Source organism: Pseudopodoces humilis, chromosome 18, assembly GCF_049639895.1.
Source record: "Pseudopodoces humilis isolate 2021_Gansu_Grassland_sample_001 chromosome 18, ASM4963989v1, whole genome shotgun sequence".
In the NCBI taxonomy this organism is placed as follows: Eukaryota; Metazoa; Chordata; class Aves; order Passeriformes; family Paridae; genus Pseudopodoces; species Pseudopodoces humilis.
This window is the reverse complement of record NC_142217.1, coordinates 9,434,785-9,460,556: the sequence shown is the minus strand read 5'-3', so window position 1 is coordinate 9,460,556 and position 25,772 is coordinate 9,434,785. Positions and strand designations below refer to the sequence as shown.

The window sequence follows — 25,772 nt, the reverse complement described above, 5'->3', positions numbered from 1 at the left end:
TAGCTCCCCAAGCAACTTAATTAATCATTTTTACTGCTGTGCCTGCAAAAAAGAATAATAAACATTGACTCTTGAAAGATTTCCAGTAAGTCAACATATTATGTTAGTCCCATCCTGCATTTATTCTTTGCATTAACATAAATTAATGAAAGATGCAACAAGCAGCTTTAACTGACATTTTCAATAATTTGGACAGGGCCAGTCCAACCAGTACTGAAGTCTTAAGAGCACAAACTCAAGCCTTAGGTATGCAGAGTGAGCCCTGAGCACACCACCCAGCAGAGAACACAAGAGACCAGAAGGCAGCGCTGACCCGAATGCCCCATTTCTGCACTGAATGTCCCAGGGAGAGCCGGTCTGTGCCCAGGGCTCTGCTCAGCTGCAGGGCAGAGCCATCTCCCCAGGGCTGGGAGCAGTGCAGAGGTGCCAGGTGCAGTCCCTGCAGCCCTCAGTGTCTGTACAAAGCTTCTGGCAGTGCCCATGGACACAGACCTGTCTGTCCGTCCTGTTTCATGCTCCTGGCTCGGGCATCGCAGAGACCACACTCATTCTTCTGCTTGGGCCTGTGTATCTGGTTATTGGTTTCTATAAATAACTGAAGATACTGATTCCTTGGCATTTAGTTCTGCTTTGGAAAATTATCTCATGTTTTAGTTTTCCCTGCTTTCTCAGAGTACAACTTCCCTGCCAACTGAGGAACTTCAAGCTATAGTTACTGTTAGGAATTAACACTTCAGCAGAATAAACCTCAAAACATGGGACTCAAAATCAGTCACAAGTGTGATGCAGAAGGCAAAAAAAAGAATTTTGCGAAGAGACACGGAGCAAATTCTAGATTTAGAAGCAAACATTAAATGAGCAAGAATTGTCACTTTCCTTTTTTTCTTTTTATTAACAGCATTTCCAATGTTCAAGTTCAATCATCAGTCAGTCTCACAGTTCAGAGATCAGAATATGTGGAACTCCTTTGAGACACATGGAGATGTGCATTTCTTCCTCATACATTCCCCAAAGTAGAAATAACTTTATTAACATTCACCAGCTTAAAATAAAAATGTACTGAAAGCATACAATTTACTATAAGTCTTAGAACACCTTGTCTTTTCCCCATGTATTTCATCACAGCAATATGAAATTCAAAGTCATTAAGCAGACCATGGTAATTTATTAGAGCTTCATCTCAAGCTCTATACATAATGCTTTTTCAACATTCTACATTCTTGTTATGGTCCTGACAAGATTTCCCTCAGAGAGATTAGAATCATTACCAAATGAAGTTATAACTATTTAGGCCCAAACTCTTGCAATGTGCAACAAAAACAGCGTAAAACCTTCAGCATCCAAATTTCTAAGAATGGTAGGGTTTGCAAGCTTAAACATTTAAATGTAAGGGGACTTTTATTTCAAGTACTGTAAAAGAGAAACATTGCCACTTACTGGCAGTACCAATGTCTTTGCAATATTTGTAGACATTTATGTGCATCTTCAAATGCTCTGTTAACCTTCATAGTATTTGTCAATAAAAAGCCCCATTAACATTTAAACTGTGTATGACCAACTACCTACTTCAAGCAGGAATCAAAAGAGAGCCTGTAAGAAACAGTTATTCATTATAGACTACATTATTGGGACTGTAGGCATTGGAGATTTCAAAAAACTCACATTCCTTATAATTAAAAAACCCAAAAGGTAAAAAAGGTTAAAAAAAAAAAAAATCCATCATTAATTGGGTAAAAGGCTGAGCATGGCCTTAGCAGGAGATGTAACCATCATGGGTGAATGGTAACACCAAGAACACAGTACAGCTTTGGAAAAAGTAGTGCAGCCAGCTGGAGCCACCTCAGGAATACTGGAGGTCTAAAGAGATCACGCTGGACAGGAAACTAAAACTGAAACACTGCAGTAGGAACATCAGAACTTACCTGATCTTAACAACTGACCTTACCTGACATCAAGAATTTGTCTTCATTGAGCAAAAACTTAATCAAAGATAACATAATCACTGGACAAGAACTGAAATCAGACAAACTCTTCAACCAAACTGCTGAACTGGAAGTGACCATGACATAATTCACCAGCCCAGCTAGGTCCCCTAAAATTCTGTTTCAAGCAACACTGATTTAGTAGAATCCCTGTGTGCTGCTTCTATAAAGTGGGTATTTCAAAAGGTAAGGAAAAATCATTCCAGAATCTAGAGACTGAAATTGAAATCAAGTATTATCTATTACCATTGCTTTTATAAATCATTAATAAGGACAGCATGAGCTGTTCCAATGAAAAGAAAGAAAAAAGCATTAATTGTCTTCAAGTATGAGAGATGCACTCACAGTGACAGCAGAGGCATTCATTTAATCACTTTACAACAAGGAAATCTATAGACTCCATAGAAAATTTACAACCAAAACAGAGCTAATGTGACAAATGGTGCTCATGTAGCAAAAACATAAAATGTCAAGTCTGCAAATTCAACAAAAATGTGTTTTAGTGGCTTTGCCTCCTCAGGCTCCAGTTTGACAGAGCACCACTTCATCCAGTCCTTCCTTTCAGTTCACGTCCGCCTCGTCTTCTGTTTTTTGGTTTGTCTCTTTGCATCCTCTGAGCCCCCTTGGTCAGAGCCTGTCTGTCCAAGAGCACGGACTCCTTGCAGTCGAGTTGTCAGCTGCAGCAGTAAGGGAATAAGCTGGGAAAAACAAAAAAGGGAAACAAGTTGTGGTTACAATAGTAGGCAAGGTTTGAATGGCATGGTTCTTTAGACATGTAGTCCCTAACAGAATCTATTGCATCAACGGCACATCTCAAAGATATCAGAATATGGCAGCAAATTTTGGGGAGGAATCAAACCAAACTTCTGGGAATTTCTGATAATTAAAACCTAAAGTGATTGTTTGAGAGAAAATCAAACTGCACAGACAAATTTAATTTCTCTTCTTGGTAAAACAGAAATCAAATCCAGTCATACCAGAAAAGACTAGAAGAGCACAGTTTGACAACAAAGACAAAGGGGGTTGTATAGCAGGTATTTGTATTCCTCTTGAGAGTATGTGAATTAGGGAGGGTATAAAGCTAAAGAGACCAGACCTGAAGACTTGCAAGACTTTTTCCAGTCTGATTGTGCCTGAAGCCAATAAAAGAATTATTTTCATTCCTATTATCACTGAATTATCTGAATTTTAATGATGCTGCATTGGTTTTTTCTCAGAGCGATCAAATGAGAAGCCAAAATTCAGCCACAGCACAGGAACTCACCTTCACACTAAGCTTTTTTAAAGGAAGGTAACTGTCCAAAAACATGGCTACATTGTGTCCTTAAAATACATCACATTAGAGGACTGTGACTGCACCTCTCTCCAGATAACAACCCAACAAACCCCCACTTAGTGCAGTGCAACATATCCATTGATAGGACAATAATATTTGGGTAAGAGCAGAACCACCCCTGACCCACCTTATCGTGGTTGTAACCTGCCAACAGCAGGAGCAGCGTCAGCGGTAACGCGATGTAAGACCCTTGGGCAATATCTTGCTCAGGCAGCTTTCTCTGGAAACAGTGCAGATCATGGATTTTACTTTTTTTTAACAGTTGGCTGTGAAATCCCTCAGCTCTAAGAAACATCAGCAATAGGATCATGAGGCACATCCAGCTCTTCTCATCTGACTTCTTTCAAAGTGCTGTTCTAGGATTTACTTCACTTTCCATTTCAAAGCCACCCTCTGGATCAGTCACTCATGTATCACTTCCTGAGGTGGGCTGCTTTATAAAGTCAATTCATTGATGGTCAGTCTCCCTGACAGTCAGCCTGGTGTGCTTTGATTTACCTGTCCCATGCTGCCCAACCTCTGTGACCCCACTACAGCAGCCATGCCAGCACAGAACCTTTCAGGCACATCTGCACCCTTCATTTCCTACTGCTGTTTCACGTCTCCCTCCTGTTCCACTGGCAACTGAACACACAGCAAATCTAAATTAATTGTCACTCATAAACCTCTTTATAGTTACACTAATAGAAAGCTTGGCCAAGAGCACAAAATACATGCAGGATATAACACCAAATACTGCTCCCAAGGTGAACATTGGAACAAGGAAATATTTAGTACTTACAGTGGGACTGAAGACCAGTGTAATGTGTTTATGATATCCAATGGCAGTGAAAGAAACTTGAGGCAGGGTGTAGTCATACTGTGATTTAGACAATGTAGAATCCAGGAGCACCACGTAATTCTGTGGGTACAAAATACACTCAGGCTACAGCATCAGGAGCACTCAGAGACAAAATCACATTTAAAGGCAAAGGTTAAATAGGTTTCAAATCTTCCAAGGCACTGCTTAGTCCAGTATGAATACAGCTCTGCAAGCACACCACAAATTACACTTTAGTGTCCTTAGATCCTTAAAGAAAGTGATCTAAGCTAACTTTCCAGCAATATTCTTACCTCTCCATCTCGGAGTAGTGGTGGGAAATGAAAAAACAGGGATAGGCCTAAGTTGACTGTATGAATTGGGTTGTCAAGATTTTCACTCTTGTAGAGCTTCACCTGTAAGTTAAGGAAGAAAGCACAAACCAGGTATTTCCAAGCCTGCACCACAACAGATATTTCAGACATTCCACATCTTCAGGGATAAAAGCACTTCAAAATTCATCATGTGTTTATATAAACAGAAAGTTGTCAAGTAAGAACACCTGGAAATGTTCTAATCTGGAATGTGAAAAGTCACAGAAAGAGTCTTTTTATAGAACTTGAAATAATTTAGGAACAGCTGCTCTTTGACACTTTCACATACCCAGTGTATGAAAAGCAGTCCGTGCTGTGGATCACAAAACTGCTCTCACTTGTGTCTCACTTAGCCCATCTTTCAGAGACAAGAATGTCTGCACTGGCAGCCAGGGTGATGACATGCACCCATCAACAGCTCACGTGCAGTACATGCAACACAAGACCCCACCTAATATGAAGCAGGCACAGGTTTGGATAACTTCCATATAATCAAATTTTGACATCAATTCCTATTTGCTTAGGCTGAACTGCAAGGGTTTAAATTTCCCCAGAAAGATGGGACACAAACTCAGGGGCTCTTCAGTAAGGTGACACTTATTCCCTTCACACCTGCTCTGAGTGTTGGATCCTTTGGATGTCTCCCAAAAAACGCAACAGCTTAGCAAGGAGATCTTGGCAGGTGAGATGCATAACAAACTAGTGTGAAAGAAATCCAAGCACTGCATTTAGATTTGTAGGTAGCATTTCAAGGAGCTTTTAAACCTAAGAAATGATGCTGTAGTTCCTACCCCACTAACACCTCTTGCAGACACTTCCAGCATTTGCTCCCTAAGCCAAATGCATCAGAAATGTTTAGCAAGCTTTTTCAGACCACAGTACACTGTTTTGAATTTTGAAAATTTCAGCTTTCCTATTTGTCTTATATTGTCTATTATTATGCACTTTTAAATTCACATGTCCTGTGGTATCACTGCATTCACATGGTATATTCAGGTTTTGACATACAGGTCAAAAATTTCAGGTGTTCCAGGAATTAATGCAGTTCTCTGATACAAAGGACTCATTTCACCCTTGCCGTCTTGATCTCTCTACAGACAGAGCATCCCTAATCAGGGATATAAATCCCAAAATGTACAGGCCAGCCAGAGAAGAATTAAACACATTCCCATGAAAAAAAGCATCAGGAACACTGCAATCTTCATTCTATCTGGAATTCAAATTCACATTCATTAAACTATTAGTGCTAATTTGAATTAAATGTGTGCTCTGGCTACCGAACCATTTCCAGTAACCCTGCAAAAAAAAAAATCATTGTGAAAACAGTAACAAATACACTTGACAAAGATGAAAGGCTTGAACTTACACATAATGTGGAGAGATATTCAGAAGCTGTAATTACATTTCCACTTAAATCAAATTGATTAATTTGCCGGAACGCTATAATATTAACATCATCAATGTCACTGTTCCCAACCTGCAATGGAAAACAGACTCAGGTTTTTGCCAACAAAGGAACAGTTAACAAAGGACAATAACAAAACTGTTAACACAAACAGCAAACATTGATGATCATTTTAAATAAAAGTGGATTTTCTTCCATGCTAACCACATAGAAGTTTGAAAGCTTTCCCATTGCAAGCCCCTGTTCTCCAGAGAGCACAGCTTGCAATTGCAGACTTGGGCATTATCAGCATGAGACTCATGACATTAAGCTAAAGTAAAAATGGGAGTCTCAAAAGCACAAACTATTCTGGAAAAGGCTGAGGTACATCCACAGAACTGCCTGATCTCAGAACATTAGTCTCAGTATTTTGCACCTGAGCTGAGAGATGCACAGAGATCTTTATACAGTTGATTAATGTGGAATATTTAACAAGATTCCACCAGTTTACAATGCAAAGTTATTACTACATTTTATAAAGATAAAAGTACTAGTCCAAATTACAATTTCACCTACACCAAGACTGCATGATTTGGACCCAATAAAACATAACAATACCTCTTTGTCCACAACTGAATACAACTGTAGGACAATATGATAATTTATGACACCCTCAATCTACCACTGCTTTGCTCCACATCATAAAGAAGTGTTGAAAGGTATTCCATACATTTCTTCTCTTGTTTCTGGGTGCATAGTTTTCATGACTGTGAAAGAATAAGAATCCTTTTCACTTGTTTACTGTTTGGGTTTTATCTCACTTCAGTTTTGAGCTGTGGTGCTGACACACAGTATGGGGCCTGTTTTTAGGGAGCAAACTTGCTGAAAGGCACTTGTCTTAACAGATTGCCTTCACTACATTGCTGCTGACAGAACAGACAGAATGCCTAGACAGACCCATTTCATATTTAAGTGATGCTACAAAACAGGAGAAAAAATTACCTCAATTGCCCGATGCTGTGGTAAAGCTCTTTCAATGTGATCATTGCCTTCAGCTTTGAGTTGGACATGATACACACAGCCAGGCTGAAAGCAACATTCAGATGATAAATCCCAACACTGAATAATACATACTTTAATTTTAGAGAGCAGTAAAGAAAATTTTCTAACTTTCCATTTCAGATATGCCATCCAAACAGATTTAACTCTATGCAGTTAAAGTTTTTCCTTATCTTAAATAGAAAATTTAACTCAGTAACACTATTAGAAGTGTTTACTGCCAGAAAATGAGAAAAGGCTATATAGAACTTTCATTAGTTTGTTACATCACAGTATTAAAAGAAATCATCTGCTCTGATGAAAGAAAACAGGATTAAAACCTGATCAAACCTTTACTGCAGGAAATTGCTGACTCCTTACATAACGGTGCCATACATTCAACTTCCCCATTCCCTGAAGAACAGCTTATTTCACATACATGCTGTGCAAATCAACATCACACACACACCCAATATCCTGCTAAAAATAGGCTGTTGGTATCTTCACAAGAGAAACTAAGCAGTTCCCCAAATTCTTTTGCCTATGAAGCTTCCCTGCTGGTCACCCAAGCACTGACCAGGGGATTGTGTCTTGTCACACCAACTGCCCAGTGTTTGTGGAGGCCAGCACAGTATGCTGCCAGCAAGTTCACAGACTTACAACAACAAGCTCTTCTTTTCCCCTTTTACCAGGCTCAGTGTTCACTACATGACCATGTTTCTTCACACAGAGAGACTCAAGGGAGGCTGAGTTAGCAAACATGATGGGAAGACAGAAACCAGTGGCTACTGAACAGAACCCATTTCACTGCTCCATCATCACAATGACAGACAAGTCAATGACAGAGAGCCTCCTACTCCTTACCCGAAGGCCACGGAGCCTGAATTTGCCCTCTTCATCAGTTATTGTGTCTTCTCCATAGATGCTGCAATCCTTCTGTCCCACAGCTTCCACTGACACTCCCTGCTCAGGCTCTCCATTTAAAGAGGAAACTGTGCCGTAACAGCTAAAGGTATAAAAAGAACCAGTTGCTCCAGGTGTGCAGATGCTGGTTTAATGCGTGTTATAAATACATTTTATTGTTGTAACTGATGGAAAAAGTACTTAATGTATTTACCACAGCATGGAGAATAAAAGGGGTATTTATAATGTGTGTGTAGAACAGTTTAAATCATTAGAATTCACTGCAGTTCAGAGCACACCTTTAGGAATCCAAGCTCCCTAAACTCCATGAACAACAGTTCTTTCTTACCCGTAAGGGCAAGGAAAGGAAGGATCTTCAAGTCAGATATCTGAATTGGTCTACCATACCTAGAGTAGTCCTCTCCTCTCCCACTGGACACCACACAAACCACAGTGCTTTCATAGCCGTGTTTCTTCCTATCACTCTGCCACCTGGGCTTAGCTAGATGTCCACATCCATTAAAAAAGGCAAAAAAAAGTACTATACACAGCACATTTACTTTAAATTGAGACTTGGAAGTCTCCTCCAAACCTGCAAGAACAGAGGTGTGCTGGGAGGAAACATATTTGCTACAGCACATCCTCATACAGCCCATAGCATTTTCGATGAATTCCAGCTCTACTGACCTGTAAGCCGTTCTGTAACCAGTTATCTGGATTTTGAGATTTTGTCCTTCCTGCACTTCAATCATTTGTGATGATGGTTCAAATCGAAATTCTTTCATCATGGGTTTAAAGTAATATTGCCCTGGGCTCTGCAAAGAGGCCAAAACAAGCTGTTTACTCATAGTGATGTAGGAACTCACCACCTCTGAAAAAATATACTTTGCAAGAGCTCTCTGAAGAGCTCAAGTCCTCCGTAGCAACCAGAGGTTAAACCTGTCACAAAATATGAGCAGTGAAAAACAGGGAGCACATTGGACAATAAACTGATGGAATTCCACCTGCTGACAAAGTGTTAAGAGAGAAAGGAAACCACAGCCCTAAAACTTTACCACAAGACCTCAAGGACAGGAAAGACCACAAAAGAAGGATGTCTGCAAAGAAACTATTCAAGCATGTCTATGCACGTATAGATCAATAATGTAATTAGATTTGCTTCCCCCTAAAGACTCTCCAATGATCATCAACAAATTGGCTTGTTTCATGTTTACAGACTGCAAATTAGTAACTGAGATCAATCAACATCATCTATGACCTGTTGGGGAGAAACCTCTTGCCACATTAGATTTCACATCTTTCACTTGCTAAGATTTTAAGCACTGTTTATTCTCAGGGATCTGAATCTCTCATCATGTGTCAGGGTTTCAAAGGACACCTGCCACTCAAGAGACCCCCATTGGGGAGGGCAAAGTAACACAGCCCCACACACAGCCACACTCAGAAGAATCATTTCAACTTACCAGATTGGAAAATGTCAGCATGCCATTATCCTGTGTGAGGAGGTTGGACCGAAACACCCCTCCACTGAGAGACAAGAGAACTCCTGCAAGAGCCTGGTCATCCTCTGATCTGATCTGTTTTTGAAAAAACAGTAATTTTAAGTGTAAGTGAGGTTCTTTATGGAGAAGGGTTCAGTTGAAAAGCCCCTTGCAGAGTGCACAGATGGGCTGGCTCTGAGCACTCAGCTGTGAGCAGAACTAACCATATCTGTACTGCCCCTCCTGGGAACAGTACAGAAGCTGCAGAACCCTCTGCTCCCAAGCCCTGGGCAGTCACAGCCCATGGCACACCATGTGCTACCACAGCAGCCATTCTCTACCACTCCACAGAACACCCAGGAAGGCCAGAATGAAGCACCCCGAAGACTGGAACCAGGCACTAGTTGGACCAGACGACACCTGCACCTTGAGGGATAGAACTCCTTAAAACGGAGTGGTCCAACTCTACAAAAGCAAATAAAGCCAGTCTTTTGAACTGCAGGCTCTAACTTTCACTCTATTAAACCTTGGAAAGTATCTTCTGCATGGCAAATCACAGTCTACAACAGAGGTCGTCCACTGAGATTTGTCTCCTCATGACAAAAATTATTACCCAAATAACTGGACACACCATTTGTCTTTGGAAGACGTGAATTAACTTTTTGCCTGTCCAGCTCCAACTGCCCACATTATTCATTTAGAACCCAAAATGCTCAGAACATTACCTCAAATGTCACCCCAGCAAGAGCAAAAGCTTTGAAGTCTCCAACTGTTCCTTCTACTGCAGTCAAAACAAAACCTTCCTTCTGAGCAGTGATTGTGTATTCCAAGTCACTGTGAAGTGGCCCAACACTTCAAATAAAAGAACAGAACTTATTTCAGAAAAAACGTTGGATATCACATACACATTGTCAAGTAACCACTGTGTTTTAACTAAAGAACCCAAAGGTTCAAAACAAATCTGTTCATTACCTGTAAGTGCCTTTGTCATCCGTGAAAACTGTGATAAGTGCAGAAGTTGCTCCCTTCTCACTAATGACAATCTCAACCCCTTCCAATTCAGGATGAATTCGCCCTTCCAGAAATAAGCCTGCTTTTCCATGAATCTCTATCAGCTTCCCAGGACAACTCTCTTGGTCATTGTAAAGGGGATTTCAGACAAAGAAAAAGGTCAAAAAAACACTTGACATTCTGGCTTACAATAGAAGTTTAACTACTTCCATTTCTTAGTGATTTCAAACAAAATGTTCACTTAAGAACCTTAAGGACAAGATGGACACTGACCTAACAAGCAGCATCTACAACTGATGATAACCCTGACAATTTCAAAGTTTATCTTTTTTTTTGTGAATATTTTTATTACTGTAATCTACTGGGAAAAAAAAAACCTTTAACAGAAGCTTGAATTTGGTAACAAATTCAAAATAGAAACCTTGTTTTTGCACAACTCTTTTTCTAGGTGACAGTACTATAAACAATTCTGAGAATCTGGTGTAATACCCAGAAACCTGGCCTTCCTCTTGTGCCAGGTGGCTTTTCAGCACTTGAAAGAATAAGAACTGTACTTGCATCTTCTATCGAGTAACTTCTAAATTCCAGAATTAAACTGGCCCAAGGAAATAGCTGCAAATGAAACTTCCCTATCATTACTTTTCAAGTTATTCATATGTTTATCTACACAGATACATTTCAACCATAAACATCTAATCCCTTCAAAAATAAATTATTTATATTTACCTCCACTAACAACTGCTTCCACATAAGGTGGGTAGAAGAGCAGCTCTTTTGATGATGGCGTTACAGTAATTTTCTCTCCCGACCTGTAAAACACAAATAAGATATAATTAGAAGAAAACTGAATTAGCAGCTCTCATGTAGAGAAGAGTGCAAAAATGCATCTAAATACTCCAAGAAAAAATTATCAACAACAACCTAAGAAAAATTCTTACTATGTGGTACTAAGTTTCCTTGTAGCTCAGAGTCACCAGCCAGCAGCTCTGTCCTACCTGGAATTGTATCACTGTTCTCTTTGGCAGACACACCACACAATGGTGCAAAGAACACACCTTGTCCATTGGAACTTGGTATTACCTTGCCCAGTAGGAAAATTCATATAAGAATGGTCCTTGGAGCTCCTCCACCATTTCTTGCACTGGTGGCTTTGTTCCTTCCTCCTCCTGACCCTTCTTTTCCCTCTCCTGCCGGCGGCTCTCAATTTCTGCCAGCTGCTGCTCCCGACGGAGCTCCTGAACAGACTTCAGGGGCCCTAAAACTAAGGCAGGTTCACTGTCAATGGATGACCTGAAAATATGGAGAAAAAACAGAATTACCTCCTTCCATGTGGAGAGGTAAGAGCTTGTTGTATCTATTAATTACTGCCTTTACACCACAGCAGACAAGTCCCACAACATTTTTAAACCTATCCCTCTTTAACTGCCCTGTTTATTCTGGTTATGAGCACAGGAGTGGTAAATTTTTAGGCTAAAACCATCAGTTTGCAAGAGTACCTTTAACAAAGACCTGAACTAAAAGAGAAAGGCTGGAATGTCATACCTGAGAACAAGCTTAATACAGAAAGGACTAGTTGTAAAAAAATAAATAAAAAGTTTAATAAACCTGCTTTTTTTCAGAACTAGGAACTTTTGTCTCAGAACCTACCTCTCAGGAGCAGAGAATACAAGGAGAAAATAACTTCTATCACACATAAATACTTCTCAGAGCCAGCAATTCCCAGGAAAACCTCTGAGGTCTCACCTATCTGCCCTATGTACTTGAACTACCCAGCTATCTTGTCGCTGCCCACTGAACAGGTTGCTATCTAAATTCAAACAAGTTCTTAGAATCAGCTCAGAACAATGCATTTTGTTTCACTCTCCCTGATCTTGCATCCTTTCTTTTCTAGGATTGTCTTCTAGACTTCAATCATCCTTTGTATCTTATCATCTGTCTCTTCTCCAACAGCCTGAATTCTCAGTGAGGACTGAACCAAAATGATCACAATCACTTTTCCTACAGCCAGTTTAGATTATCAGGATAGCTCTGCCTCCTGCTTCAGCCCTCACCTATATTCTAGTTTGTCTTTTTAAGAGACATAGTTACTATTGCTCTATCACACTATGTTACATCAAGACTTTATATTCTTTCTCTGCAATCCAGAGACAATACAGAAACATGTAAATTTTTTTTTGTGTGAAAACCTATTAAAAATTTGTACAGGCACACACAAGCTCAAGATACTCATAATAAATTACTACAGTCTTATTTTTAAAATATACCAAGCCATTATCAAGAAGTGGTGAGAATCAGCTTTGCTTTTGGTTGAGGATGATTGGGGTTTTTTGTTAACTGAAAGTTAATGGGTCACAGCCGTGGATCTGGTACACAGACTTGTAAAAACAATTGGCTTGCTTTTAAAGCCAGAGCTGTTCCCTTTATGTTGACAGCACTTCACAAATTTGACTTCAGCTGAAAAGCTTGAAGCAGGATTGATCAGAGATATCTGTGGCAACTAAGCTGCCTTCAAAGCACTAGCCAATAGTCTCCAAAAACACAACAAGCTGAGAAGGTTGGTAAAATATTCTCCTCCTCACTAAACTGTTTTTAAAATCTTAATGGCTCTCTGCTGTCTCAGTGTCTCCTTTCCAGCTGCTGAGTTGCCCAGCAGTTGCAGTGTTAGGGTCATTAATCTTGGCGGACACAAGGCAATGCTCTGCAGATTATGTTCTCTGAAAAGATGTTTAATGCACACAAAAAAGTTTGAGAAGCCAGAGTCTAGAACAAGTAGACACCAGCAGAGTATCAATAAAACACTCATCATTATCAGACACTTTCAGGCAGATTTGGCACTTCATACAATTAAAGTTTTCCACAAATCAGTGCTCCCTAGTGAGCTGTCTGTTCAGCTAAACATAAATTGGTGCATTAGTGTGCAATCACTCTGCATGTTTTTCCTTTTATAACCATCCTCACACCAGTTACAATGCTCTAGAGCAGAAAATTCTCATTCCAAGGAAAGAAAAAAGGGAAAAAATAGATGCAAGTGCCTTAAAGAGCTCAGACCTAAGCTAGAATAATAGCCTCTGAATTCTGAAACACTGGCTCATTAACATATATAAAATCTCACAATATCATTCTTCTTTACCAAGACACAAAAGTAGGGAGGAGCAATGTTGAAATGATGAGAAAACTCAAAGCATATCTTAGCATTAAAAACCTCTTGCAGCCTAGGCTAGGATGCCATCCTGTTAGAAAGCAGCCACTACAGCACTAAAACTGGGGTAAAGCCTTATGAGAAATGTCTTCTTCCACTTTTTATAGCTCCACGATTTCTTTGTCCTTACTTAATGGTAACAGTTACATCCATCAGTTTATCAGTTACAATCGTGCCAAAGACGTGGTGGCGAACTGCAGTGAGCGTCAGGATACTCGGAGAGGACCTGCAAATCAAAGGAACAAAGACATGAATTCAAGGTCCCCTTCCCAAATAAGCAAATCTTATTTAGCAGAGTCTGTGCTCTCACCCCTGAGATTGAAATGCTTTCTAAAAGACGATACAGAAATTACACAGCAAAGCTGTAGTGCTGGGATGTTCATCTGTTGGAAAGGGAGCATTTTCCAACTCAAGCCCCAAAGCAATTCCTTCCTTTGTGCCTTCTGCTTTTTCTCAAGCTAAAGCTGATTTGATTGATTTCATATGTCAAAGTGTCATTAAACACATCACCAGACCACAATCTATAAATAACTAATTAAACTTGCCTGGCCAAGGAAGATTCAGCACTGCTTACTTGTGGTAAGGGTGTACATTTATTCAGCTTGCAAAAAATGGGGTGAGCAGAATCAAAATGGCCAGAAGATCATGGCACCAGTGACACCAACAGTGGTAAGTGCCTCTTAGTAATCTTACTATCCCATCTTTTGCCTTTCAGCTCTCAGAAGTTATTTTCAATGAAATTACTCTTCTCTGTTACAAAGCAGACCCAACACTAAACAGAAATTAGACAGAAAGCCAACAAAAATACGCATCTGAAGTAACTAAAGCCACTTTAAACCCTACCATTAGTTTATTTTTATTACTTTTAAGATGCAAAGTGCAAGAGAACACATGTGATACACCTTGCTAGAGCTTCCCTCTACACATCCTGTCCTGCTGAAAGCAAGCAGGAGAAGGGAGCTTTATGGCAAATCACACTGGTAGGTGTAAGGTGAGGAACAGTCACACTCTTACGTGTCGTAGGTGTAATACTCGTGTTCAAACTGGTGGCAGGAGCGCGGGGTCACTTCATACACACCTACAAACAGCAAGGCAAAGAATGACCCACTGAAAAATTCAAATTGGCTGAATTCTCAAGACCACATGAGAACAGAGGTACAGAAACAATTACAAAATTTGACTATATATCTGCTGCCTTTCACACAGATACCTTCTAATGTGTGCGACAAACAGAACCCATATGAATGAGATTATTTTAAGATTATCTTCCTTCATCAAAGATGAAATCACCAACTAAAAAAATAGTAATATTTTATTTCTGAAATCTAGATCTGGTGAAAGACTAAATAGCAGAAGAAATGGAGAATTCTAAAAACTTAGAACAGATCATTTATATACAGATGTAATTAAAACAGTGTCTTCCAGAAACCACAACAAAGTTTTTGGGTTTTTTTAGTTCCCAGCAGTATTAGCTAACTGGTTATTTTTCATTTTTTAAACTATTATTTTAAAGCTGTTACCTGGCTTTGAAAGACAGAATCTATTAACTCCTTTGGACAGATTATAAACACCAACATTCTCTGGTCCATTTCCATCCTGATAAAATTCCTGTGAAGCCACAGCACAATTCACTATGAGCAACTAGCAAACAATAAAATGAAAACAATATTCACCTAAAAATACATCAATGCCATCTTTTTTGTAACACCTAACATCAGAAGGCCGTTTTACCAAACTTAAAAGACAAATCTCAAAGCACTCTAAACATCAATGTTCCTGTGCTCTGTGACCCTCCAGAGACAGGAGAAAGAAAGCCTTGATTCCAAGCATAATCTTATCCACCTACATAAGGTCATTAAAAACATACAAGAATATTTGTTTTCTACGTACCAGTGTGATTGCATGAGAAAGAGAACACCTCAGCATATATCCAGTCTGCCTGAATTCTACTCCTGACACATCTTCCTCCAAGACTTCCAATTCCAAAGACTTATTCTTCCAGCACCAGTCTTCATGTACAATGCTTACTAGAATATACACCACACAAAGCATTTTAGTAATGTAAAGCAGAGTAGGTAAGGGCAGGTTTTGTGATATAAGAAGTTTGTGTCTCTCTAGCTTCCCCGACAATGATCTTCAAATATAAATACATGACAATGCCTGTAATAACAGACATGGCACTCAGCACTGCAGTATCACCAGGAACCCAACATATCTACCAGGAAAGCTGTACTATAAAAAGGAATAATGAAGCCCAGCCACCCTGGAAGGATCCTCAATGGGCATTACCACTGTGACAGGCAAAGCAGCCTAGATGACATCACAACCTAAGCCAAATTTAAGCTGATGGAAAGATGTTCCCACGCCTGTATAAAGAGTGCAATCTATATTGCTCCTTCTACACCTTTCTCTGGAAAACAATTTATTTTCACAAGCTGAGGCAGGCTGGCCAAAATATATATTGTTCTTAGGTGCAGCGCTCTGGAAGCAGAACTGGAAGCAGAACTGGAAACAGAACTGGAAGCAGTGTGTCCCTGTCCTTAGGCTCATGATAAAGCCCACTTCCCCCACACCAGCCATGCAAACCCTAAAACTGAGGGGAGCATTAGCCTTTGGGCTGACACAGGGTAAAACACCCAACACTAAGAAAACTTGATGCATTGTTGTAAGGTTTTTCTACAGATTTTCTCAAGTTTCACAGTTGTGCTGGGCATTCTACAAAAAGGTATCCACGATAAGAGAAATGCTCAGATTGGGTCACAAATTGGGCTACAAGGGTGCCCCCCGAGCAGTTCCCCTGCTCCTACCTTTGTACTTGCCCGGGAGCACACCCTCGAAGGTGAAGGGCACCGAGTCCCTGCTCCCGGCCAGCTGCAGGCTGCGCTTCTCCCCCGGGCGGCTCACGGACTGCAGCGTCACCAGCAGGTCCCCACACGCGTCTGTGGGGACACACAGCACGTCAGGCTGCACCCCACCTCAGGCCTACAAACACTCAAATGCTTCCTCCCTCCCAGCACAGGATGTTTCCAATTATATCTTGTTTCTTAGGCACATGTTTATCAGTGTTATTTTGCATTCTGCAGGATTTTGAGATTGTTAATCATATTCTTTTATCTAATGGCAAGAAAAAACCTGAAACATTAAATCCCTGGGTTCACCTCACTCTGCAGAGACTTAATAGCCCAGTAAACACCTGCAAGACAGAACAAAAAGTGCAGAAAGGATTCAGAGAGGAAAAAGGAAGGGTAAAAATTATAAAAATCAGGCTCCAATCATCATCTGCTGAAATCAGCGGGTAATCAAGGAAAATAGCAGGAGAGAGGAACCTTAGACTAATATAAAGACAAAAAGCTTATGAGAGAACAGAGGTTGAAAGCTTCTGCCAAAGGCTTGAGCATCCTACAGTTCTTACATGCACTGCTTTTCTCCTTTGTTTTTGTAAACTTCTTTTCCAGCTCCAGTACTTCTCTGATTGATGTACAGTATCCCAAGTAGCAGACAGGACCATTTACTTCCAGAACCTACCCATCTTCTAAGGAAGGAAGACTTGCTTATCCCTAGCAAGTATTAAAAGTAGGTACACAAACTTTACTCCAAACTTTACTCCAAACTTTGCTAAAGTTAAGGTACTAGGCCACAACGTCTCCCAAGAGCTGCTTTTTCCATATACTGCAAGCTACATTTACTTACCTGCTGATGGGACTAACCACAGCAAGTGTCTTGATGTCAACAACACTAACACATGCAGTGCTGAAGTTCTCCATTCCATTGCCATTTCACTCTCACAATGGACTTACCTAAACAAGAGATCTTCCCTGAGACAGATGCCAAAAACTGGGAGAAGGTCACATCCATCACTGGTCTGTCAGTAACAGTAACAGGGAACATTTTGGGTTTCAAAGCCAACCCTGCTCTGGTCTCAGCCTCTGGAATAATTACCTGTAGAGTATATGACAACAAGGCATCACCGCCTTTCAGATACCAGTTCAAAAACACCCACTCTGCTGCCTTCAATGCACTTATCAGAACTTAGAAAATGGAAATCTACTGTAAATCCCAGGCAAAGCAAAACCAGCCTCTCAAACATGCTTTCCAAAATTTCAAAATCTTCTAGAACATGACAGTCCTACAATGAAGAAATGAAAGTTCATTCTTACCTGAACATTGTATGTACCCGATTTTGCCTTGAAACAAAATGCTCCATGAGGGTCAGTTTCTGTTGTAACCAGTGATGCTTTGTCCCTGTCTTCAGGTATCATGGTTACCTTGTATTTACTGATCTGTTTGACTGTGTCAGGGAAGCGAGTAACTGAGATGCGGCCACACACGCTGAACCTGTTAAATAAAAGCCAATCATCAGAACAAATATCTTGATTTGACAAAGATCATAAAAAAACTACCTCAGAACTTCCTTAAAAAGTAAACCCCACTATGTTGAGGTAGTAACACCTGAATTGGAAAGGATTTCTCTTGAAAGAGAGATTTTCAAGCAACTTGCTTCACTCTTCCTTGCCACCAACCCAATCACTTCAAGCCTTTTTCCTTTTTTTTTGTGCTAAGCAGGCAACAAATGTAGGACTTTCTCCCCTCAGGTTTTAAATAGTTTCAAGTGTTTTGTGTCAAAACCCTCAAATATAATAGGTAATCCACTGGAACACAACCTTGGTACACCTACACTTGTGAAAGCACAAGACAAGATGACAAATTAGAAGCTGGTACGTTTTGTTTTTTGCCTTCAACAGCACAACATATTTAGTTACCGAATAAAAGGTACCACATCATTTAGCAGCACACAAGCTTTTTTCTAACTGGCTGGCTATGTCTGTAGGAGCTGACTGCTATTTGACTCAGTAAATTCCAGGTTTTCATTTCTGCAGAACACTGCCACTATTTCCTCCTCTGAAGTCCTGGACACAGAACAGGCCCTTTCATCTTCCTCAGCTCATGCTGTATCTCCTACCACTGCACAGCCTTAGACTCACAGTCAAGGCAGCAAACAAGAAAAAGACAATTCAGGTAAGGCAACAATGACCTTGAGAGTGAGCAGTAAAATGCAGAGGTTTGGTACAACACTGCACCAGGCAGCTGTGTGACTCCAGATATCCTCCTTCTGTGCAAGACTGAAGTGGCAGAAAGCATCTCTGTTGCTTTCTTGGTTCACATACCATTCTAAAATTCTTAATCTACCCTTGCCTCAGTGTCATCATTTGCAAGGGAGAGCTTACTAAGAGGATGCTCTAAACCTTAACTACTGTTGAGCAAAACACTGCACACAAAACATGCACTCGTGCTTCCCTATTTACCTTGAATTTCTTCAGCAACATTTAGCTCCTGACAACACCACACAAGTCTGGGCATGACACAGGAAAGGATCACCAATTTTCACAGCCTCATCCACACATCAAATTGCATTTTCATCCTGACACCAGTCCTTACCCTGTTGCAATGATGTTTGCCAGCTGAGGTGTATTTGGTGCAATCTTCACAGTAATAGTATCAAAAAACAGGTGTTCTTTCCTGGCATGAATTGTGTATGTACCTGTTGTTATGTTCTCAAGGCGGAAGGAGCCATCAGCTTTTGTCTTCACTGTAACAAACAACAAGAGTTAAAAACCATATGCTAACCTTAGGTACCAACAGATCCAGAGGGCATGCACTGCTTAAAGCTATTTTTAATTCATATTATACAACAGTTTTATGCTTTTTTACTAGATGAACCTTCATTTCTGTATTGCAAAGTACAATCTAGCATATGGTTGAAAACAATTTAAAAATTTTCAACTGCCAAACAAATGAACATTTAATGCTCTCATCTAAACCAGAAAATGCAAAATTTATCAACTGGATGAAATCCACTGTAATATTTCAAATAAATTGCAACAAAAGCAGTGTATTATCCTGAAGGCTTAATTCCATATCATACACTAGTCCTGTACTCAAGTTTAATAAAGGTTTCCCTGTATCAACAACGATCAAGAGCACTGCATACCTTTAATCTGATTGTTCAGAGTCACAGTGGCGTCAGCAACTCCTTCTCCTTCAGGACCATTCAACACCCTGCCTGTGACAGAGAAACCCATCACATGGAAAACAGGCTGAAATGGGAAAAAATTAACATCAGTCTTTACTCGGGAAACACAAACACACAGCTACAGCAATCGACACCAACTGTTTTCTCTCCATCACATATAATGGAAACTTATTTACAGCTCTAGGAAAAAAATGTACCAGGATAATCACAGTGAAAGTACAAACTGATCTCCAGGGATATTGTTCCCCTAAGTACAAAACACACATTCTCAATTTGTCTGCACTGGTACAGCTCAGAGGGCTGCAGTCACAGATCATAATGCCATTACACAAGGCACTCTGCAAACCAGAAAACCTACAGGCCCTTCTCCAGAGATGTGACAATCTCAACAAAGAAATATAAGCAACCTGGAAGATTACTGCCTGTTTGCAACATGGACATGAAAGTGAATATAGCAGACAGCTTTGCCCTATTTTGTTGCTTCCTAGTAAAAGGGACCAAAGTATAAAAACACAGCACGGTACTAGAAACTGTCTTCTACCTGCTGCACATAAACAAGTGTCTTCAACTTCTTATAAAGAAGTTTTTCCAAAATACAGCTGCTTTCTGCTAAAATCAGTTAGACTTTTAAAGGAATGAGTGGCATAAAAGGATTATTCCCTCTGCAGGCCTTACCTCAATCTGTAAACTGTCATGCTCTACATGGAAGTCCAGTCTAGATGGAGCAACATCAAAGGTGATTCTCTCTCCCCTGTAGAATGGTATCTGAAAGAGCACACATAGCTTTGACTCCTAAGCTGTGATGACAGAATGGTTTTCCTCTACCATTTCCCATGTTTTTATCACCATCAGACACCTCTTCCAAGGGTCAAATAAGCTGCAAACCTCACTGAAAAAATTACTCAGGGGCATGGAGAGACAAATATGGGCAATATTTCAAGACTGATGGAAACCATGAAATTATCAGAAAAGATGGAAAAGTAACCCCCTAGTCAGAATACAGCATACTTGGATGTGCAAGAGCTTACAGACTAGACTAGAAGGATTAAAGGACTGAGAGAAGCCTGAATCCCATTTGTAGAGCACACAGACTGAGAATGCAGGACCATCACTTCAGACAGTGCACAGAGAACATGCTCCCACACCATCCAGATGTAAAAAAGAGAATGGGAAAAAAAGGAGTCCGCTTAAAGGAGAGGAGGTGGTAATACCACACTCTGGTTTAGAAAATGAAAGTTAACAACTCACTGAATAGACAAGCAGTGAATTTCTAGTCACTTACCACAGTGTACTTCCCACTTGGTAGAGAAAGAAAGCTAAAAGACCCATCTTCTTTTGATACAACATTGCACAAATAGGATAAAGACTCATCTCTTGATTGGAACCCCTCCACAGGAGAAATACTGCAGCCCACAACATCCTGTAGTAATAAATGCAATACAACTTTTTGTCTCAAATAAGAACACAGAAATTATTTGGGGGAGGGGGGAGGATACAGGAGGGTTCAAAATACTCAACTGTGAAGGAGTGATGGGAAGTATATATGCCATTTTAGAGGCAAAGTTTGATGACATGGCTTAAAATTCGTGTATAGGTAAAAGAGGAAAGATCAGCAAATAATCAACTTTATGGTAACAAGGACAGAACACTAGGAAATTTGACATCCCCAAAACTCCACCATGTGTCTTAACTGATTTCAGCTCTGTGGACAGGGTTAACACTGCAGAACAGAGCTCAGCTCTACATGACCACGTTTCACACTCATTTCTTAACGCACTTGTAAGGTGGAAATAGAAGCGTGTGAACTTTGTCTTCCCATCAAAAGGGCAAAGAGTAATTAAGATGTCATGCTGAAGACAAATTACAGCTACTGTACAATGAATTATGAAATAATTCCATGCAGGTCACGTTGGATTACAAGGGCCTTGTTGGGGAAAAAAAAAAATCACACAAAAGAACCAAATGCAAAAATACAGTTTAAGGGATAGTTCAAGCCAGTGAAGGACAGATGAGTATCTGTCAATATGAATCTAGAAGCTATTTGGTTCTTATTTATAGCCATACTCGTACTGAAAAGGTACTGATCAACCATTACCTCTTTAGAGACTGAAGAAGAGAAAAGGAGAAACATGACTCCTTTCATGGGTTCTCCATCACTCCTCACTGACCCAGAGACGTTGTAGCCTGCAACAATCAGGGGGCTGGCAGCATAAGCATTGGAACTTGTCACCCGCACTACTGTCTTTGACTGAAATACAGAAACAAACATCTTCACCAAAAGCAGCCATCAAGTCTCATTTACAGCACCTAAAGAATAATCAGAGACTGCACATTCAACAACAGGAACAGAAGCCAGAGCAGCAGAAATCAAAGAGGGACCCCCAAGCTACTCAAGACACTAAGAACCTAAAGCAAAGATACTTTCTAGAACAGTATTTTTCCTGCTTTCCTGATTCAGGAAATGGTCAGGATATCAGAGCTCCTCAAAAAACAAGCAGTCTAGGAGGGAAGGATTTGAGCTACAATATTCTTGCAAAATGTACAGGATCAGAAGACAGAAAGCAAAAGCTTATTTGACAGTCCTTCCCTGGCTGGCTTCACTATATCCAAACTGAGCTGGCACAAGGCAGTTTCCTCACTACCTGAATTAGATGTAGAAAAACTCCAGTAACCCTGTCCACCCACAAAGCCCCTTCCTCACACTAACTGGTCCAGACAAGATCTCACAGATCCATCCTCTCTAAACAGGCAAACCAGAACTTCTGTAGGTTCTAACCTCTTTCAACATCCAGGTAGGATGTGATGCAAAGATTTCATATTCGCCAGGAAGCACTTTAAAGAAAGCAAACCTGCAAGGAAATAAAGGGATTATGTCTCTTCAGAAAGAGCCACAAACTTATGTTCTCAGAAAAACAATTCAGATTCTATTAATGTGTTAGAAAAAATATTTCAGAACTCGTACAGTCCCAGTCAATTTGGCAGAATTGAAACGATCTTGTGCAAATGAACAGATGAATTAAGTATGCACCACCCACACTCACTTTCCTCCAGGTTGTGTAATAGTTGCTTGTATGTTTATGTCACTGCCAGCATTTCTCAGTACAACCTGAACTCCAGCAGGACCTAATGTCTGACCTTTGCTGAGAACCTGTCAAAATAAAAAGAAAAGATGTATAAATGAATTAAAATAACTTGTAGAGCTGAATTTCAATGTTTTTATGAAGGTTGAATTAGCATAAGGCGGAATAAATAAAGATAAAGGAGTCTAACCTTTCCGTTCACAGAAAATCCTGTGAACACAAAGTTGATATCACCTCCCTTTGTGCAAATGTCATTAATGCCATCCACATGGATGTCTACACTGGTTGGTTCTGGAAGAACGATGAAACAGCATGTTAGTGAGAGAGCAACCATAAAGAAACTCTGCTTTAGCTTTACACAATTGTCACAGAAATGTATTAATTCAAGCATGGCAAGTGTTGCTCTGGAAGTCTTTCTTCAGCAAAGTTAAAGCACACCCAAATCCTGATGCTGAAAATCCTCTTTCCCTGCTCCCGCTGTAGCCATTTTTGTCAAAACCCCATATTCCTTCAAATCAGTTCAAGGGTCACTTTGTCAGTGTCTACCACCCAGCTTTACTTTCCCCTGCTACAGTAAGAACATTTCACTTATTAAACCATGCAGTATGGTTTATAGGTTTGGAAAAGTGCTCCATTTTCCCTGCCATCTGCAAGTTAGAGATAAGTTCCACACTGCAGATACAGTGTCCTATTGTAAGAAGACATAGAAGCACTTACCAAAACTCCACCCTAGGGGAGGCTCAATTTTAAGAATGAAATCCCCCTAAAAATAAAAAGCAATAATTATATTCATTGATCTAAATTCAATTTAGCTAAAGGATGAAAAAGAATGTCAGAACACAAGCATCATGCTGCAGAGAGGAACACAAGACTCGAGTGTAGCATTCTCCTTTCCTCCTGCTTATGATACTCTGTTCAAAGAAGCAGCCCTATCTACCCAGACATGCTGGGATGCTGGGCTCATATCCAGCCAAGAACAAAAATTAGGTATTACCATATTTATCCTGCTTCCAGCACAAACCTGGCTCACAGTCAAGCAGCTCAGTGCTAGAAAGTGCTCAAATCTACCTCCACCTGCCCCAACAGATGGGCTCTAAATCAGCCTTTGATATTTCCACTGGGTTGTACTCAACCACTCTGCCCAAACACAGCATAATAAAATTCCAATCCTTTTAAAAGCTCTGATCCAAAAGGGTATTAATCAATACAGAGATCCTCTTTGTATCAGAGAGCACCATGTCTTTTGCCACACATACTCTGAAGTTCATCCCTGGAAAGGCTCAAAGGCCTAAGAATGAAATCACCAGGATTAGAAAACTTATTACATTCTTAGATTAGGAAGGTAAGGAAATATTTGGTGCCTGGACTAGATGACCTTTAAGGGTGACTTACAACCCAAACCATTCTGTGTTTCTACTTCTGAACCCTAAGTTAACTAGCTCCTGAAAGGCTTGTATTCAATTTCATTTGAAAGTAAACACCTTTCCAGTCTAAGCAGACATCAAATTACTGATACATTCTGACCTTCCTGGATTATTATTTCCTTAAAACATTTTTAGTATCTGCAATTAACGATTCAGGTTGTTTTCAATTCAGTCATATCAAAACACCTTCTCATATACATTTATTCCTATTTCTATAGGTAAAAAATATGAAAGCTTTATCTGTACTCTGTAGGGAGCTGTACTTTTTGTGCAGTATTTGTACAGCAACAGCACACAGCTGCTGGCAGGAATTCAGGCTCCCAACGCTGCATTCATTCCAACAAACAGCACAAATGCAACACTGCAGCTTACAGTTAGCTGGCTTTCTCTTAATTAGCACTGGGAAATGAAGTCGTTGCATTACAAAAAGAAACAGTTGAAACTTTGATCCAAACGAAACTGAATGATGTCCTGATTCAAATGTTTCATGGGTGGGTGTTGCTCTGAGATTTAATGTGCCAGCAGATCGAGGTGAAGGCAGCTGCTGCCTCCAGCACAGAGGGGACAGCGCAAATATTTGTGTCTTACCTTGTCATAGAGGGGAATCATGAAATACCCATTGTTCGGAGCACAGTCTGTCTGGTATTTCAGAGTACCATGTTTTGTATATAACTTAATCTAAAAAAAGCAAACAAAACAGACACAAAGATATTTTTTTAAAAAAGGCGAGGAGCGCTGAAACTAGGCACTCTCTAACCCCGTGCTGTCACCCAGCAGCAGCAGCCGTGCCAGGGGGCAGCAGGACACGGTTAATGGCAAGCAGGCTGCAGAGTGCCAGGGTGAAGAAGAGTTCCACCGCCACCTGCGACCGCGGCCCGGGCGGCAGCGCTCAGCACGCCCGGCAGGCGCCGGGGGCGAGCGGGGCGGCGGCGCCCACCTCGATCAGGGAGTAATTGATCTCCACGTCGGACTTAACGAAGCCGCCGCAGCCCACGACGATGTCCTCGGAGCCCCGCGCCAGGGCGCAGCACAGCGCGCAGAGCAGCGCGGCCGCCGCCCGGGGCCGCATCCCCTCACCGCCGCCACCGCCCGCAGCCAGCGCTGCCGGAAGGGCCGCGCGCGCCGGGCCGCCACAGCGCCCCCTGCCGGCCCGGAGGGCTCCGGACGCTGCCCGGGGACGCCCCGCTGGACACGCCTGGCCCGGCCCCGTGTCCGGGCTCTATCCCGGCTCTAGCCCGGCCCGGCATCCCGGCTCTAGCCCGGCTCTAGCCCGGCCTGGCCCCATATCCTGGCTCTATCCCGGCTCTAGCCCGGCCTGGCCCCATATCCTGGCTCTATCCCGGCTCTATGCCGGCCCGGCCCCGTATCCCGGCTCGCTCTGTCCCGGCTCTGTCCCCGCCCTGCCCCGATCCTTGGCACCCTTTGTAGGCGTAGCTGGTACCAGGTCATTTCGACTAGAGAGGTTGTCGTCTTCAACCCGTATTTTCTCACCTTCTGTGAACGTAACTGAGGTCAGATAACTTCTACAACAGAAGTCGTTCAATAAAGAATTTTGTGTTTCAAGCATTGCGTAAAGTTATGTCACTCATATAAATATGCATCAGGTTGGTGGAGAATATGTCTTAGGTGGGCGAGTTCGTGTAATTTTTACTGTATTAAAAATATTTGTGTTCCCCACTTGGCGTGCTGAATTTGTGGAAGAAATAAACAATGTCTTTTAATATACACTC

General features: G+C 41.0%; 1 protein-coding gene across 1 annotated transcript; it reads right to left on the bottom strand.

The window, feature by feature from the left end:
• Window positions 1-872: 872 nt before the first annotated feature.
• NOMO2 (NODAL modulator 2) lies at window positions 873-25,136 on the bottom strand. The gene is made up of 31 exons (XM_005523164.3): window positions 24,980-25,136; window positions 24,631-24,720; window positions 23,336-23,381; window positions 22,809-22,909; window positions 22,580-22,686; window positions 22,315-22,387; window positions 21,634-21,786; window positions 20,821-20,958; window positions 20,214-20,303; window positions 19,497-19,602; window positions 18,944-19,094; window positions 17,665-17,842; window positions 17,305-17,446; window positions 16,315-16,446; window positions 15,398-15,534; window positions 15,028-15,115; window positions 14,522-14,585; window positions 13,638-13,733; window positions 11,389-11,598; window positions 11,035-11,117; window positions 10,270-10,429; window positions 10,023-10,149; window positions 9,280-9,393; window positions 8,504-8,631; window positions 7,778-7,919; window positions 6,878-6,961; window positions 5,858-5,968; window positions 4,432-4,533; window positions 4,100-4,219; window positions 3,446-3,538; window positions 873-2,680 (listed from the first exon to the last, which is right to left on the bottom strand). The coding sequence occupies exons 1-31, from the start codon at window positions 25,109-25,111 to the stop codon at window positions 2,549-2,551; spliced, it is 3,630 nt and encodes a 1,209-aa protein (XP_005523221.1). The 5' UTR covers window positions 25,112-25,136; the 3' UTR covers window positions 873-2,548.
• Between the last annotated feature and the right edge of the window lie 636 nt (window positions 25,137-25,772).